At 44.4% G+C, this 17,619-nt stretch overlaps 2 protein-coding genes across 2 annotated transcripts; one reads left to right on the top strand and one right to left on the bottom strand.

Annotated features, from left to right (window-relative positions):
• Positions 1 to 499: 499 nt before the first annotated feature.
• LRRC52 (leucine rich repeat containing 52) lies at positions 500 to 4,551 on the bottom strand. Its single transcript, XM_053950547.1, has 2 exons — positions 3,443 to 4,551; positions 500 to 830 (listed from the first exon to the last, which is right to left on the bottom strand). Exons 1-2 carry the CDS (start codon positions 4,059 to 4,061, stop codon positions 565 to 567), a joined length of 885 nt encoding a protein of 294 aa, XP_053806522.1. The 5' UTR covers positions 4,062 to 4,551; the 3' UTR covers positions 500 to 564.
• Positions 4,552 to 5,265: 714 nt separating this feature from the next.
• Positions 5,266 to 16,640, top strand: NUF2 (NUF2 component of NDC80 kinetochore complex). Its single transcript, XM_053951104.1, has 13 exons — positions 5,266 to 5,440; positions 6,301 to 6,375; positions 7,253 to 7,329; positions 7,484 to 7,545; positions 8,431 to 8,528; positions 8,932 to 9,005; positions 10,180 to 10,276; positions 11,202 to 11,264; positions 11,907 to 12,044; positions 12,938 to 13,078; positions 13,847 to 14,022; positions 15,427 to 15,562; positions 15,819 to 16,640. The coding sequence occupies exons 1-13, from the start codon at positions 5,318 to 5,320 to the stop codon at positions 15,966 to 15,968; spliced, it is 1,410 nt and encodes a 469-aa protein (XP_053807079.1). The 5' UTR covers positions 5,266 to 5,317; the 3' UTR covers positions 15,969 to 16,640.
• The last annotated feature ends 979 nt before the right edge of the window (positions 16,641 to 17,619 follow it).

The following is a 17,619-nucleotide window of genomic DNA, read 5'->3' as shown; positions in this document are numbered from 1 at the left end:
GTAATCAGTGTAATGGGAAAGAAAGGAAGAACCAGTGGGATCCTGGTTTTAATCTCTTTGCCCTTCCAAAGCAGGAAGTTCTTAGATTCCCTTGGGCTCTAGCAATCCAGTAATTCCCTGGGGCTGATCCCTTTAAGCCCTGCTGGGTTTTTTGGCCAGGGTCTTGTGACCTCCTTGCCTACAGCACAGTGTCAGGACCCTTCCCGTATTTCAGTACCTTTTCAAGCCAATCCTTATGTCCCTACTGTTCTGTGGTCCCAAGGTAGGGTGGAAGTGGAAATGCCTGGCACTGTGCACACCTCTCACACCTGCCCAAAATGAATATTTTGCCAAAATCCTGAATCAGAGTGGCAGAAGACTGGGTAAAGAACAGCAAGTGAAACTGGGAGCACAGCAAGTGAAACTGGAGCACAGATACTTCCTTCTCTTGCAGTTTTATTTCACTTACCAAAAAAAAAAAAAAAAAAAAAAAAAAAAAAAAAAATCTAGGGTGGAGCAACATGGGAATTCAGGCAGGAAGGACCTGCCTTTGGTTCCCACAATGGGAATTCAGAAGGGTTGATTCTAAGTGGCTGTGTCTTCCTCCTCCTCCTCCTCCTCCTCCTCTTCCTCTCCCTTTGAGGCATGGGACTCATAGATGACAGCACAGACGCCGGCCAGCCAGGCTGCCATGGTGCCAGCGAGGAATATGCAGAAGCCCACGAGGCACAGAAAGACATAATCCTGCTTGTACAGCTGGGTCAGGCAGCTGAGGTGGAGCTGTGCCTCTGCTGCTGGCATCCTCAGGGCACGCAGGCCTGCTGGGGTGTAGCAGGTGATGTTGTCAGCATCTGCAGAGAGATGAGCAGAAGCAGGACTCTCTAGCCTGTATCATAATTTAATGAATAGGAGTCCTGGTAGAAAAATTATGGGAGGGCTTGTGAAAAGCCTGAAAAATAGCTGCAGACTTCATGCCCTCCCCCCCTCCCCCCCATGGCTCAGGTAAAATCTGACAGCCAAACTCATGCCAAACCTGTGCTAAACCCTTGCCAAACCACAATTCCCAGGTTGCCAGAATATTTTTTTGCAGTGTTGACTCCATAGGATAATATTGCCCACTGGATTATGCCACTGTGGCAAACTGCTGTCCCTGCCCTCCTCGTCTCTGCTGATTGAGCACTTTCATCTTCATATAAGAGCACCTGTGTTTGTTTTTTTTTTAAATCTCAAACACCTTCTGAAGTGATAGAGCCTAAATTATGCTGGAATAATGAGGCTGCTGTGGGTTTGACAACGAGGGTGGTTTGCAGTCAGGCACAGCCTTACCTGCTCTGTGAGGCAAGCAGAGGCAACTCATCAATGATTCAGTTCCACTGAAATAACAACCATACCCTGTCATATTGCAATATCTGCAGTGATAAAACAGATGCTGCCTGCTCCCTTTCAAGTTAGCGAAGGATCAGCGTGGTGCAGGGTGTGCCCTCAGCCATCCTCTGCAGGTTTTGAACCCCACAGACACGGTCACTGTGGTGGGCACAGGCTGGGCACTGCTGGATGGACAGGATGGAAGAGCCTGAGGGAAAGGGAGCAGTGCTCCATGCATGGGATGTAATGGGAGTGGTGGAGGGGAACAAGACATGGGGAATTTTTATTGCATTACACTGTATTGTATATGGCTGAGTGGTGTTGTTCATGCTGATCTCTCTACTGGTCCTGAGTAAAACTGAAGAGCTTTTATCTCTCTGTTTATCTCTTTTATCTCTCTGTTACCCAAATCCATCTAAACTTGGGCAGCTTTGTGTCAGCCCCCAGGCTGAGCTCAAAACTCAATATCTTCTATATTCAAACTTTGTTTCTCTACCATCAAGAGTTGCATTTGTTGCTGCTCAAGGCCCCATCCAACACGACCTTGAATACTTTCAGGGGTTGGACATCCACAATTTCTCTGGGAAACCTGTTCCAGTGTTCCACCACCCCCACGGGAAAAAATTTCTTTCCTTTATCTAATATATATCAGAAATAATACATCTAGGCATATACAATTGGAGGAAATGTTTGAAATGTTTTTGATTTGAAACACATTTTATATTAATAATAACTTACAGATTACTAAAATATGTTGAACTTGATACTTTTTGAAAAAGTGCATGGAATTTAAAATTAAAACCAGTAAAATTAAAAACTTCTTGCAATTTCCTCTTTCCTCTGATATTCAAAATTGCATATGTCAAATATCTGTGCTTCATACAAATCACTCAGACACTCTCAGAAAAAGCTTTTCTTTCAGACTAAAATACGGTTTATGTAGAACACTAATACTAGTGAAGGTTTTTTTGGGCCACAGGGGGAACACCTTCTCCTTGGATTTTTGTGCACAATATATTTTATCCAAACGGGAAAATTCATCCCAGGTGTGTTCTATTCATCATTCCTACTGCACAGGTATTTCTGAAGGTCAGGATCCTTTTTAAAGGCCAGGCTGGGGTCTGCTTGCAGCAGATTCCAGGGCTCTGTCCCAGTATCCCTTTGGCCTGGAACAACCCTCAGTTTAAGGCTGCCTTTCCTACTCTTCCCCTCCCCAACAGCCTGGAATGAGCTTTATTCTCCTGTTGCAGGGTTCAGTGGGTTATCTCCAATCTCATTGCTGAGAGCTGTACTTTATTCCACTGTTCTGTAACTGCATGTGGGGAAAAAAAAACCCTTTATTGTCTATAATGAGCTTATTACTACAGCTAATAAAGACACTGAGATGTCTTCAATTCAGTTCTGTCCTAACACCAGCTTCCAATTGCCCTTTCCTTTTTTCCCCTTGGGCTCTTTTGTGGCCCTTTCTTATTCAGTGGACAGACTTTCTCAAACAATTTCTCTCTTGCAGCTCTCTCTCACCATTGTGCCCTGCATTACTGAAACCAAAGCTTTTCTTGTTCATGGGTGCTGTGCTGTGTCTCTTTCCAGTCTGGAAAAACTAAGTCCATGTGCTGCAGCTGCAAAGCAAAACATCACCCTTGGGACCAATGTTTTTATGGGAAAGGGAACTGGTGGTTGCCCTGCCTCGGGCTCTCCAAGGCTCAGTTATAGAATTTCTCAGTATGATGGGCAACAGCTGACTTTGGGGTGGAGACAAGGCAGGAAATTCAGAGCAAGGATTTTCCCAGTGCACATCTCCCTGGAGCTGCGTTGGGCTCCTCGTTCTTGGCGCTGCAGCCATGGGGTGCTGTGCAGGCACAGAAACACCTGAGGCTGGGTCCAGGTGTTTTAGGGAAGCAGCAGTGTCCCAGCTGCACACTACACCTCCCTGGCTGCCCTGAGGATGTGAACAAGTGGGACTCTTCATGTGTGTAACCCAGCTGCTCCCATCCCAGAAAATGGCATGCAGTGGCACAGCCCCATGGACTGAACTTTTGGGAAAGAGAACAGAGGGCTCTCTCTGTTCCACACAGATCTGTGCTCACACAGCCCTCACCTGGAAAATGCACATCGCTCTCCATCATCCAGGTGATGAAGTCCAAAAAGGAACAGTTGCAGTGCCACAGGTTGTCACTGAGCCCCAGAAGCCTCAGGTTGGGCAAGTCCCGGACGGTGCTGGTGTCCAGGAAGGTTAAGCCCGTCCGGCTGACATCCAGCTGCCTTAGCCAGGTGTTGTTGGCAAAAGCATCCTTCTCGATGGCCACAAGGTTGGGATTGTCCGAGATCTTCAGTACCACCAGGCTGAGGAGGTGGGAGAAGGTGCTGAAGGTCACCTGTGTGAGGCTGTTGAAGCTGAGGTCCAGATAGACAAGCTTGGCCACGCCAATGAAAGTGAAATCCAGGTTATCCCCCAAGAGGTTCTTTCTACAGTCCAGATAGACCAAATCAGCCAGGAAGCTCAATTCCACTGCCGGCAGGTACGAGACATTGTTTGCTGCCAGAATCAGCTGCCTGGTGTCCAGAGGGATGTCCACAGGGAACTCCTGCAACTGCTGCCCGGTGCAGTTCACCTCCAGGTACTGACAGCTACACCTGCTGGGGCAGCTGATCCCCTGTGATGCCATCCCCAGAAGAAACAAGAGGCTCAGGGACCACGGTCTACCTGAAGGGGACATGGTTTGAGACCTTCCAGGCCGCTTAGCCCTTTGTGTTCTGCAAGCAGCCCTATGGCAGCTGCACTGCCCTCCCAGCCATGCCGAGGAGGTGTCCGGCTGCAAGGCTGTTGGGAAGCACTTTGTGGCTCACCTGAGCCCTTGGCATAGTGCCCAGCTGGAAACCGAGCCTGGCTTTTACATGGGCAAGTGTGGAACAGTGGCTGGAGCGTCTCTGTCTCACACTCGGTGCCAGGTGACACCTCCGTGGTGTCAGTGGCTCGCAGAAGCTGCCTGTTTTCGGGGACACTGCTGCGACCTTGCTGACCTGCTTCCAGGTGAGTGGACGTGCGGGAAGTTGCGCATGGTGTGGGAGCATCAGAACTTTGTGGGGAGAGTGTGAACAGCCCAAAGGTTGTCAGAAATGGTGTCACACTGCAAGGGGTGGTACTGGTTAGGCAAGAGTCCCGTGCAATGCTGGGCTGGCTTTGTCTCCTTTCGGGAGCCAGGAGGTTTTATCCCATGTGGAGTAGTGTGTCCAGGTCTGGGCATCTTGGCACAAGATGTGGAGATGCTGGAGCGGGTCCAGAGAGGCCATGAAGATGCTCAGAGGGCTGGAGCAACTCTGGTGTGGGGACAAGCTGAGATGGGGCTGTGCAGCCTGGAGAGGATTCTGGAGACACTCACCTAAAGGGTTTTTGGGAAGGAGGAAGAGTCTCATTACACGAGCAGGTAGTGAAAGAACAAGAGGGAATGGCTTTAAACTGATAGAGGGCAGGTTTAGAGTGGATGTTAGGGAGAAATTCTCCCCGTGAAAGTGATGAGGCACAGGGTGCCCAGAGACGCTGTGGCTACCCTATCCCTGGAAGCGTTCAAGGCCAGGTCGGACAGGGCTTGGAGGAACCTGGCATAGTGGAAGGTGTCCCTGCTTATGTCAGGCGGAAAACTAGGTGAGCTTTAATGCTCCTTCTGGGGATTTCACGGCTCTTCCAGAGCCCGTGCCAGAACCGAGGGGACGCGGCCGCCTCGCACCGCCCTTCCCCTCACGGCCAACGGCTGCAGCGGGGCGGGGCCTGCCGAACCACGCCCACTCGTCACAGCGCGGCCGCGGATAGGCCAGGAGAGGGCGGGAACGCGGCGAGACCCGCCTCTTGATGACGATACGTCCTCTGATAGGTCAGCGAGGTGCGGGGGCGGGGCAAGGCGGATTCAAGCAGCGGGCGCGCTCCGGTGCCGCCGTTGTGTCCCCGCCGCGTCCCCGCCGCGTCCCCGCCGCCGCCATGGAGACCATGACCTTCCCCCGCTACAGCCCCGACGACATCATCACCTACCTCCGCTCGCACATCCTGGAGGGCGCCGAGGCCCGCAGCCTGGTCAAGGGCGACGTGTTCGGCAACCCCAGGGTGCGTGAGGGGGGCGCGGGGCGGCTCCGTGCCCCGCTGGCTCCCGTGTGGGACGGACTCGCTGGCCCGGCCCGAATGACCGCGGGGTTGGGTGGAACGGGGTTGGGGTGGGCTCGGAGTAGTCTCGGGGCTCTCCTCGGACCTCGCCAGGAAGCGCGGTGGTGTGACCGGCAGCACGGCCTGTCTTCCCCAGCTCTGGGGGAACTCGGTAAAAGAGCCACGGCGTCTCGTTCCAACATCTTGCCGGATCCATTTCGTGCTTTTAAACCCCTCCCTGCTTCACTCCTTTCATCACTCTGAGCATTTAGTGTTAGTGAGTGAAGAAAAGTGGCTTTAAAGAGGAGTTGATGCCTCCGAGTGATTCCTGGTGCTGTTGTTGCTTGTGTTTGAGCCTGCGGTAAGAGAGGCGTCTGGCCCTGCTTTAGATGGTTTTTAAGAAGCGTAGATTAGTGCTATAAATGAAAAATTGTTTGGCTTGTAAGTGATTTTTTTTTCACCTTCATTTTAATAATCTAATGAAGGGCACTCATTGCTACAGGATTATAATTTCTGTGACCTTTTTTAAGTTTTTGGTATTGCTTGGTTTGGAAACTGCTCAGCAAGCGGCAGTGTAATGAAAATCAATGCCTGGCATACACAGTCAGGGCTATAACTGCCCAAGCTGATTGCTGCCCCTTGGAACTGAATGATCAGCAAATAATGCTTGAACTGGGAAATGCTGGAAAATGAAACTTCGTTGTCATGGTGGCTTAGTAAAATCAGCCTTCATATGTTAAAAACTGAATGCTTGCATGTCCTGGTCTGAGAGCCCCGAGTAATCAAACGTATGGAATACTGATTCATGTCCTCTCTTCCTGCAGCTTGATGTTTTGCACCTGATTTACCTGAGAATCCTGCAGAAAGTGTGTGGGATCCGACTGGAGCACGCCTATATGGTAGGACTGCCTGTGGCAGGGGTGATGAGATGTGAAAGGAGAAGAATATTGGACTTACCTGTTCTTTGGGGTGCTAAGAGTGCTAGAAATGTCTAAGGTCCAGGAGGAACTGGACAAGCTTTTGGAGGGACACCATGCCTTGAAAATATGTACTGGGCTCCTGCCTTTGGCCATGGCTGGAGGAGGTTGGACTGATCTGGAAGAAATGTAAATGTTGCTTTTGATATTTGATCATCTCCATTCCTCAATTAGCTGAAAGCGAGGAGGGACTGATACCTAAATTGACTAACAGTTAATTTATCTACTGCCTCTGTTAGGCAAGAACTGATCCTTGAAAATGAGAGTAAATGGTTTTATCTCATGGCTTTTCTGGATAAACTGAAAGGGAAGAGTATTATGTGCACAAGGTAACTCTGTTCTTCCCAGGCAGTGCCATCAGCTGCCGTGCTGTGGTGTGAGGTTTAAAATGTCAGAGAAAGGGACAGTGTACCAATACATTCTCCTCCTGACTTCTTCATGAATCAGTTGAGTGTGTCAGTTTGGGGGTGTTTAAAGAAGGAGCTTCTTGCTGGTAGCTGTATAATGTTGTGCTGCACAAGTTATGAACAGAATAAAACAGAGTTTAGATTCAGTGCCAGAGTTTGTAACATTGCTGCTTTAGTTATTATTGTATTTTTATGCCTTTTCCAGTCAAAGTTGACCCTTAAAATAGTGTGCTAATTAACTTGATGACATTTGCAGCCTTTAATATGTGTTCCATGCGGATGGGAAGATCATCATCCGTGTTTTTAATCTATTGGAATTATTTTATGCTGTGAAAAATGCTGCATAATTTTTGTTTTAAATATTCTCTCCTGACACTCTTTTTACTCTTTAGATGCCACTCAACGTTGACATTATGTACCCACAGATCCATGAAGGCTTTCTACCTGTCTGTAATTTGTATATTCACATGTAAGTAGAGAATGTGCTTGCTGGGCAGATGCTCTGGGATGAGAGGACGGGATCTATTTTGTAGCAAATGGTACAGGACAAGAACTGAGCCATGGTAACAAACCTGAGTCACAGTCCCTGCAGCTGAGGTTGTTCTTTGCTCTTCTCCTTGCAGGGAGCGCTTGCTGCCCATGTGCCGGATTAGTGACTTCCAAATTGCTGATGTTTTAAACCCAAGTAAGCAAGTGCCTTGTAATCCTTGTGTTTCCTGGGTCCTGCTTGGTATTCCAGGTGGTATTTCTCCTTGGGCATAGCCAGATGGGCATCTAGTGTGGAGAAGTGTCCTTGACTTTCTGTTGCTCTTCTGACCCTTAAACAAGCTGCTTCTAGGGGACAGTTCTTATTCCTTATGTGGGCTGGTGCAGGTCAGCAACTGAGGGCAGCTTTGAGTGCTCTGAATCTGTTGAACTGCTGGTCTAGAGGTGGGCTGTGACATACTTATAGCAGTGTAATAATAGATGGGGATGAAAATTACCCTGACAGCTCTGGAATGCTTTTGGGATTTCTTAAACTGATGCCTGTGCTCCACTCCTTTCAGTACCCAGTTGTGATTCTGCCACAACACAGACAACTTGGAAAACGCTGCTCTAAAGAAATCTTTCACTTCTGTATCTGTCTTGTCTAAGTCATTCAAAGCTTTTGTAATCACCTTTCAGAAAGTTTATTTGGAATAAAGATGGAAAGTCCCTGCAGTTCAAATTGCTGCCTTCAGTTTGGCTGATAGCTACAGAGAGATTCTCTCTTTGGAGCTGTAGTTCAAGATTGACACTCTTTCTCCTTGGCTTCTGTTTAAATGGGAGGCTGTGTATTAACAGCCTTTTCTCCCAGGTGCCATTATTCATTTGTTAAATTACACAGAATTGCTAAGTGCTGGTAACCAGCTTGGTGCTGTTTTTTGTGTAGTCTGAAATCTTTGCAAGCTGAGTGGGGGAAGAACGAATTTGGATTGTGTTTTTTCATTTCTGTCTCCTTGAATTACACTTGGCCCAACTTTTTTGAAATGCTTTGAATTGCAATGCTTTTGGAAACCAGCTCAGTGAGCTCTTGCAATTCCTGTTTCAGAGACAAAGAGGACTGTGCGCTTCTTGAGTGGCATCCTCAACTTTGTGAACTTCAGGGAATTCCGGCGTGAGGTCTACTTGGAGCTACAACTGAGCTATGTAAGATTAGGTGCTGGTTTATTCCAGATGCCTGTAAAACTATGATTGATATTAACGTAGAAATAGGAGCATGAAGATTGAGGTCTAACTTCAGGTTTATGTAACATGTTGGGATGTTAAATATGTAGCCAAGTAATTCAGGAAGGTACTGAGTATTACTTAGGATATTACTGAAAGGATTCTTTTTCCGATAACTTATTGGATACTTTAGCCTGGTAAGTGAAGGATTGACACCTTGTATCATTTTGAGAAAAGTTGGGTGCAACAGTTGTAGGTAGCTTCTGTTCCGAATGTCTCAGTAGTTCAGAGATGGGGCATTTCATGCGAAATAATGTTGAGCAAGGCTCTAATAAAAGCCCAGAGAGAAACCACACTTCTCTAAAATCAAATATTTAACTTGCAGAAATCAGCTATGGAGAAAAACCAACACCTGGAGACTATGAATCGGGAGGCAGCACTGAAGCTGGAAAAACTGAAGTGAGTGTGAGGAGTAAGCACTGTGAGATTGCTTTTCCTGGTCAGGCTGATCAGTGGGCCAGTTGTGTGAGGTTCAACAAGTCTGAGTGCAGAGCCCCATTCTTGGGTCATAATAACTTAGTTCAATGCTACAGGCTTGGAGAAGAGGGGCTGGAATGTGGCTCAGCAGAAAAGGACCTGGGGGTGCTGGTTGACAGCAGCTGAACAACAACCAACAGTGGGCCCAGGTGGCCAAGGAGGCCAATGGCAACTGGCCTGTATCAGCAAGTGTGGCCAGCAGGACCAGGGCAGTGACCATCCCCATGTGTTGTCCCCCTGACTGCAAGCGGGACATTGAGTGTGTCCAGAAAAGGACAATGAAGCTGGGAAGGGTCTGGAACACAAGTCTGATGAGGGGCAGCTGAAGGTGCTGGGGGGTTTATTCTCTGCTGGCAGAGAGGAAAAAAAAAACCCAAACTTTTACAGTGTATGGTTGCATTGAGAGAATCCTGTATTTGTATGTGGGGAACTAGGTTGAAACTTTTTGTTCTTATTTAGCTTTTAGTGATGTGTCTTTATCCCTTCAACAGCTGGAGGAAGCCCATCTTTAACTTAATAGATGAGTAAAGTTGTCTTCCTTAGTTATTTGATGTGTTTGCCACAATCTCTGTTTTTCAGGCCATTTAGCCCTACTGCCTGTGTCTTTGCACCATTAAGTTTTGTTTTTGCTTGTGGGTAATAGGATGAAGAAATGGCTGGTTTCCAAGAGAGCTTTCAAAACAGTGTTTTTTTTTTTTTTTTCTGACAGCTGCTCTTGATGTGTGCTACACAGGGGGTTCTCTAGCTGGGATAGGTCTACACTAATATAAGCTATTTGTATGGCAGGTAATATGCAAATTTCATAAATGAAAGTCACAACCAAAACTGGTAGGAGTGTTGTACTTTCATGCTTTGCTTAACATGATCTTTAAACTTAGTTCCCTATGTTTGTGCCACTTGCCAAAATAGCTCTTTAGATTATGCTTCAACTGCAAAATCTTACAAGCAAAGCAAAATAAGATATATTCATTTGAGACTGTCTTGCTCTGATTACTGAAGTTACTGGCTTTGTGGAAACAGTGATTGTTTTATCTACTGTACTCTGACTGGACTGTAATGATGCAGAAACTGCCCAATATCTTTATTTTTCCCTCAGCACAGTCCCAGTTGAACATGAGGCAGAGATCAAGCAGCTCACAGAGAACATTCGGGAGCTGGAGCAGCTGCTAAGGCAGGACTATCGTCGGAAACAAGTAGGATCTTGTTCTGTATTTCTCTGAAAACCTGCTGTGGGTTCCTCACTTCTCTTGATTTTATTCCCTTCCCTCTAACTCAGTGGATAAAAGGGACCTTTCTGATTTAAAACAACGGCCATTTTAGCAAAATGCTGTTGGACCCCTCTTTGTTTCACTGTAAGGAATGTGAAATGTGCTTTAAATCAGACTTGGGGAATACAAAAGTATAGTTGACTCTTTTTTTGAAATGCATTTCTGCAATGACTTGGGAGATGCACGTCACACTTCCAAGCAGGAACACAGGGATGTTCCTCTTTGTTTTCCATTTGAATTCAAAGAATTGGGACTGGAGGTGAGCCATGGCAAGAAATGAGGCTTAAGAAGTGTCACCCAAGGGAATGCCTAGCAAAAAGAATGGGGTTAATTGCAGGGGTAACTTTTCAGCAGTGGAAACTTGCCTCTCAGGTCTCATAGATAACTTTTTTTAGCTCCTTTGGGAGAAAAAAAAGATAATAATCTATGGTCAGGATATTTTTGTTTTGTCAAGTCATGTCTCTATTATTAGCATTATTAACCTTGTGTTTGTCTATTATTTGTGGCTTTATATTAAATTATATTTTTCCCTGAAGAACAGGGCCCCTGGCAAAGAAAGTTGTGGGGGTATAATAACTGCCAGGGTCAATGAGAATAGGGATGGCCAATCTCTTATCCCTGTTCCTAGTTACCCACTGCTGTCTGCATCCCTAGTGCTTCCAGTGGCTTTGGTGACAATATTCTCCTTTCCCGTCCTTGAAATCTTACAGACTATAGTTTGTCTGCTGGTTATGGCATTCCAAAGGACCCATAAATGGGATTTCTCCTGTGGACAGATCTATGATAGAAGGATAAGGCAGGTAGCAGCTGTAGAGATGCTTGTTGAAAGCTTGGTGCTTTTTTTTTTCAGACAGCTTTGCAAGAAGTGACTTCTCAAAAGAAGACAGATATTGCTGAGAGAACCCAAAAACTGGTGAGTACACCTCTGTGTGGGTGCTGGCTGCAGATAACTGAGAGATCATGATCATCTCTCTTTCAAGGATGACATTATTCTTGGAATTAAGTCACTAGAAATCTGGACCTTTGAGGTGCTGTGGGTTTACCTTGCATGCATAGAGTGGGCTAATGAGGCAAAACAGGAATTTTTGAACTTGTTGCTCTTCTCCCACGGTGATAGAGCTGGCTCTGGAATGCTGCAGTCACTGCCTCAGGATCCCTAGGTCAGGAGAGCTCTCCAGGCTGAATGGGGCTTGGGGCAACCTGGTCTGGTGGGAGGTGTCCCTGCCCATGGCAGGGGGTTGGAACGAGATGATCTTTGAGGTCTTTTCCAACCCAAACCAGTCTAGGATTAGCTGGCAGGCTCTTGGTGGAAAATACCAGTAAACTGCTTTTCTTCTGCACCCCTGTAAGCAAATCTGGGTAGCAAAATAGGGTGTTAATTGCTTTGATTTGGAATATTAATGCTGTTCAGAGGAATTTGTTTTCAGAACTTCCTAATGAGAATGACTACACACCAAAGAACCTGTCTAGCCATAAGATCATGGCAAACTTTGCTGTACAGTTCTTTTTTGTTCACCTAATCACTAATATTGAAAGTGTTTGTGTCGTTAACTAGAATGAGTGTAAAGTGTCTATGGCTACCTTGAAAGAAGAACAAGAGGAGCTGAAATCCAAAATTGTGGAGAGTCCAGAAGAACGAAAAAGTTGCAATGAGCTGATGAAAGAGACTATTAAGAAATTGAAGAGATCTAAGGTGAGGTTTTCCTCTGTCCACACAAGGAGGTATTTTCATTAGAAAAAACATGTTTTACTGGACTGTCATCATCTAGAAGTGCTTCTTGAGTGATGGTGGAACACCAGCAGGACAGTGGTTAATCTGAAATGAAATCACAGCCTCAGAGGAAATTGAAGGTTTGTGGTAGAGGTGGTGGTTTATTTTTGATGGGCTTTTTTTTCCTTTTGAAAAGCAAGATTGTAGTCACTTGTAAAATCAGGTGTTGAACTCTTGAATCTGTTTGGCTTTTTGCTCTCCAGAGGAGACAATATTTTGTCAGCCCCCAAATATCTTTGAATTTAGAACATGTGTTTCATAGTGCTTCTGTTGTCATTGACTGTTTCTGGAATCAATGAATGTCTTTGTTAATATGCTGAACACTAAGTTCCCTCCTAGCTTTTTTTTTTTTTTTTTTTTGGTTTTTTTAAAATTATTATAATATCCACTAATTTTTGTGGTTTGAGATTGCTCGCACTTCAGTGAAGTTTGCACTTTGCCCCTGAAGGTTATTTTTGTTCCAAAGGTGTAAACTTGATTGCTGTAATTTCAGGTACAAAGCTTTACATAACTCTTGTTTTACCAGTGTATGATTTCTTCACTGTACAGCTTTTTTTTTTTTTCTGAAAGCTCTTGGGAAAAGCTGGTTACTGATTAATTCAGTGTAAAACACTTCTATGTCACCTGTATTTCTGTGCTTTCAAACAAATACCTTTCTTTTATCATTTTTTAACAAAGAGCTCATTTCACTAACTCTTAAATATTACTTCTAGTGTCTTTAAACAATGAGGGGAGGGTTCAAGGTTCAACATGCTTTAATTCGACATAAAATAACTCTAAAACTGTTTATTGATAGTCTTTTTCTCTCTTTAAAGCAAGAAGTTACTGAGAAATATGAAGGTTATAGAGATGCAGTTGAGGTTCTGCCACTGTGCCAAGTGGAATTGCAGTTATACCAAAAGAAGATGGAAATGCAGGGAGAAAATGTGGAGAGACTGGCCAGTGTGTCATCAGAGGTTTGTATTATCCAAATTATATCCTGTTAGGGAGAATTTGATGTCTAAGCAATGTTACCCTCTTTCCTTTTTGCTGTAAAGGATGACATTTTGAAGTTTCCAAATTCTTTCTTAAAAATGTCAGTAAAACATTGCTGCTGCTTTGCTGGGTGGCACTAGCTAATGTACTATGCACTAGCTATTGACCACTTTGAATAGTCAAAGCCTTTGTTGCCATAGAAACCTGACCTAAAATAGTTGGAGCTGTCTTGGGGTTGTTGGTAGGAAATGATGGGAAAAGTGAAAACGAGTTTCTTCTGCCTTGAGAGTGGAAACTAAGAATAAAAAATTGTTACTTTAGGAAGAGTCATGTCTTAAATGCCTTTAAATTTATTAATATTAGTTAGTCAGACATTCTCTGATGAAATGTATGTCACAATACAGTCCCTTGCTATTTGCCACTAGATTTTGGGAGAATGCAGTTGTTAGGAGCAATTGAAAAATGGTATGGAGTCTTTTTGGGTATTTGTATAGCATGTGTTCAAATTACCCTTGGCAAAAAGCTATAGCAGAAGTCACATTCACTTCTGAAAGTGATCCTAAGGGAGGGAGTCGTGTCCATTTGTATGTATTTATAATCAGAGAAAGACCAAGGAACTGGGATAAGGAGCTGGCAAACAGATCTTCAAAAAGCAGCCAGGTAGTTGTAATCTTAGCACATTTACATGTTATGCTGTCTTGATAATTTCTCACCCCCGTTTAATTTATTTCTATACTTCTGTACTCTAGGCCAGAAATCTGGAGGACCAACTTGAGAGTGCTCAGGTAGAGCTGAAAAAGGCCAAGACAGATGAAATGTCCCTAAAGAGAGTGGTCACTGCCAAACATGAGAAGCTTGCTACAGCTGAGATCCAGCTTCGAAAGATGCGGGAAGATATTGAGCAGCACAAGTGCACTGTGCTCGAGTATGGAGGGGTTGATGTTTCTGCCTGATGCTGCTTTATGTCTTTGTTATGTGCTGCCAAAGTTCATGTCTGCTACAACACACAGCTTAGCAGTGAGGGGAAAATGAGCAGTGTGGGACAGCTCTGTATGAAGACCAGTAATGCTGCAGGCAGGGATTTGGGGGTCTCAAATCAATAATTGCAATGTGACTTGACAGCAGTTCTTTTATTGGAGCACTAATTTAATTTATAATGCTTATTCTTGATTCTTTTATCTTCTTAAAGAGAATGTCACATTGGGATAATTTTCCAACTTATCAGACTTCAACAAAGCCCCATTTGCCTTTCATGAATTTTTCATAATTTCCCTTGCCACTTTTGCTCATTATCAAAGATGTTCAAGACCCATGGGGAAATGGGGCTCACATCTCAGAGGAGCATTATCCTGACATGATGCTTCTAAAACAAAAGGAAAAGTGTCATTTGATCAAAGCCTCCCAGCCCCTCTTCCTTCTTCCCATATGCTGAAGGCAGCACCAAACTGCAGCCCTGGAAGGTCCTGGCTTCACTGTGAGCTTTGTGCTGAACTGTTAGGGGGAAAATTGATTTTTAAACAATTTTCATCTACACAGATAGAGAGGAAAGGGAATATGGAACATTATTGGCTGTGATGGAAGGGAGCTTCTTGCACATGGCTGGGAGAGTCAAGTGAGATTTAGTCACGCTTGAGGTTTGTGTGGTGTGCAGAATGGCACTTAGTGTATTATACCAGCTAAAGGGGATTATTTGGGAGGAAAATAGGTTGGGCACTGGGAGGAATTTCTGGACAGAAAGGTGATTAGGCCTTGGAATGGGCTGCTCAGGGTGGTGTGGAGTCACTGCTTCTGGAGGTGCTCAAGGAAAGACCAAGTGCCATGGACAAAGTGACAAGGGGGTGTTCATAGGATGATCTCAGAGGTGTTTTCCAACTTAAATATTCTATGAGAAGTAGCTTTTAATTTAGGAATGAAAACAACATAATATTATGCTCCTTTTTGTCAAAAGTTGCTGCCTATTTCTGTTTTTATTGTGTCAGGTATTTCCTTTGAGTGATAAAATTAGCTGCTTTGATAAGCAAGAGGGGAAGGGAGGTAACCTTGGTTGAAGAAAAGAGCTTTTGCTGGTGAATAAAAGAATATGTCCTGACTGTTCCCTTGAGGTGGGAAGGTGCCTATGGGCTCCTGCTAAGTATGAGTTTCATTTCTCGTACCTAAGTATTTCTAGTTTAAAAGTCACATTAATTTCTGAGACAGTAAATTCTTTATATCATTGCTTCTGGAAGCTTCTGGTTTTATGCTCATAAAATGCAAGGTTTGCTCATGGTGGGCTTCAGTTTAATTTGGAGTGAGTCAAAAGGTTCAGTACTTTTTTTTCTGTCACCTTTAGACATTTTAATGAAGTCCAGGAGAAGAGGGGTGCTGTGTATGACAAAGTTATGGCCATTCGCAAGGAAATCAAACAGAAGAAGGGCAAAATTGAGCAGCTGAAGGATGATGCTGAAGAAAAAGCAACCAAAGCCAAGGTGAGGGTTTTTTTGTTTTTAACCCACCCCTTCCCCTCAAAAGGAATCTTTTTACACTCCTGTTGTAGTGTGGACAGTGCAATGATCCTCTAAGCAGCCTCCCCTGTGTTCTGTGAATGCTGCTTCTTAAGCCATGGATGAGATATCCTTGAAATCATTTGAGTCCACAAGATCACTCACTTGACATTGGTGCTTGATAAAGATTTCACTTTGCTGATGGATTTTTTTTTTCTCCTTCTTTATTTTCTTTTTCCAGGAAATACACCTGATTTTGAAGGCTGTGTTGGACAAGTGTCATGAATCTCTCCTTAAGGCAGTAAAGACTTCTGCAGCCTCAGAAGCAGAAAAAATTGATGAAATAAGGGAAGGGCTGTTGAGCATTCAGTCTTCTGGAGATGCTTCTTAAGCCTGTCTGAACTTGTGTTCTACTTTCATTGTGTTTATGCTCTTACCTGAACTCAAGAGCTACTGCTTTGCATGGGATGGATAACAATTCCAGGCCAATCCAGCTTTCCCAAAAACCATGTCAGAAGACATTCAGCTTTCCAGGCTGATCCTGGTGTCATGAACTTGCTGATATGGATAAGAAAACACTCAATTTCTGGTGTTTTAGTGGTAATATTGCAATTCTTGCTATCACCAAACTGTTTAATATTTTAGGACCCTGCATTTGTAGCAGCTGTTCTGCAAACTTTGATCTGGGAACACCTGGTGCCTTGGTCTGGCTTGAATGTTCAAGATAAGTCAGTAACAGGTGATGTTCCACCACCACTATTCAATTAAGATGAAATCCTGACAGAGCAGTAGCATCCATCTAAATGACAAGTTAGTCTCATCTTAAATATTTGGAACTGTAAACACTCAGAAGTATCATTTTAATATAATTTTAGTTAAAAGTACACTTCCTCTTAATGCTTGAACTCATTGTGTCTGCTTTGTGGGGTGTTGAACCCTCATCTGTGTTCATCAGTCTGTGTTAGGATGCTCTGAAATATAGATTGATGTTTTGTACCATAACTTGCGATGGCCACAGTGGTTTTCATTATTTGGAAAAAATAAAATGTTAGTTTTTACTCTAGTTGATATAAAGATATTTAACCCTTTTTCTCTTGGGTCTCTTCACTCCCCTAACTGACTTGGCATAAGTTTTCAGGTGAAAAATGTTGCTTTGTACATTTATAGGAATGTGTGCTATGAGCAGTCTTTTATGATGAAAGGAGGAGGATGATTCAAACCATCTTTAAAACTTTAATTCTTCATCTCTTACCAGCCAGAGGTACTAGCAAGTCAGTTAGGAAGGGCAGATGGTTGTCCCTTCTAGAGCTCTTATGGAAGCATCAGACCCTTCTAATGGTTTGCTTTAAGCTTTTTATTTTTTACACTGTAACAGAATTGTTTAGGCTGGAAAAGCCCTCTAAGGTGAAGTGCAGCCAGAACTGCCCCCTCCACCACTAAACCCTGTCCCTGATGCCACCAGTGCACTTTGAAATATTGCAGTAGCATCTCCTTCCTTTTAAAGACTGTTTGGAGGATGCACTCCACAGCCTGGATACTGCAGCAGCCCTGGGGAAAGAGATTCCTAAACACTTCCAATAGATACTGCAGGGGATTATCCCAATCAGCAGACCTAGATTCTTAGGCTAGAGAGATGATGCTTGTGTATCTCAGTGATGAGGAATTTGCAGGGCAAAGAAAAAGCTGGAGTCTGGTTCCTGCTCTCAGAGATTTTGCCACACCAGCTGTTGGGTAAAATAAAAGGCTGCAATTCATGAAGAAACAAAAACCTGGAAATCAAGAGTTTTTCTATTTCCAATAGGTTCTTGTACTTTCACTGTTGCTTATTTGTACCTGGAATACTTACAAATGAAACATAGCTAAGGTATGATTTATCTAGAGACAATTGATTCCTAGGTGTGAACTGATTCCTACTGCTGCTTGTCAAAAACTCCTACCCACCTTGAACCACATGGCAAGGCACTGGGGGGAGTTTAGTGTGGCCTGGAGAGCAGAGAAGGGAGAATGATTTTGCTGAGGCAATACAGCTCCCTTTCCCTCAA

Source organism: Vidua chalybeata, chromosome 9 (genome assembly GCF_026979565.1).
Source record: "Vidua chalybeata isolate OUT-0048 chromosome 9, bVidCha1 merged haplotype, whole genome shotgun sequence".
NCBI classification, from domain to species: domain Eukaryota; kingdom Metazoa; phylum Chordata; class Aves; order Passeriformes; family Viduidae; genus Vidua; species Vidua chalybeata.
This window is presented reverse-complemented; position numbering and strand designations above follow the sequence as displayed.

Bases quoted from the DNA above. Each gene is read 5' to 3' on its own strand.
- LRRC52 (XM_053950547.1), bottom strand. From the start codon at position 4,061: ATGTCCCCTTCAGGTAGACCGTGGTCCCTGAGCCTCTTGTTTCTTCTG. The intron at 831-3,442 runs GTGAGGGCTGTG...ATCTCTCTGCAG, and splicing joins GAGCGATGTGCATTTTCCAG to ATGCTGACAACATCACCTGC.
- NUF2 (XM_053951104.1), top strand. From the start codon at position 5,318: ATGGAGACCATGACCTTCCCCCGCTACAGCCCCGACGACATCATCACC. The intron at 7,330-7,483 runs GTAAGTAGAGAA...TTCTCCTTGCAG, and splicing joins TGTAATTTGTATATTCACAT to GGAGCGCTTGCTGCCCATGT. The intron at 10,277-11,201 runs GTAGGATCTTGT...TTTTTTTTTCAG, and splicing joins AGGACTATCGTCGGAAACAA to ACAGCTTTGCAAGAAGTGAC.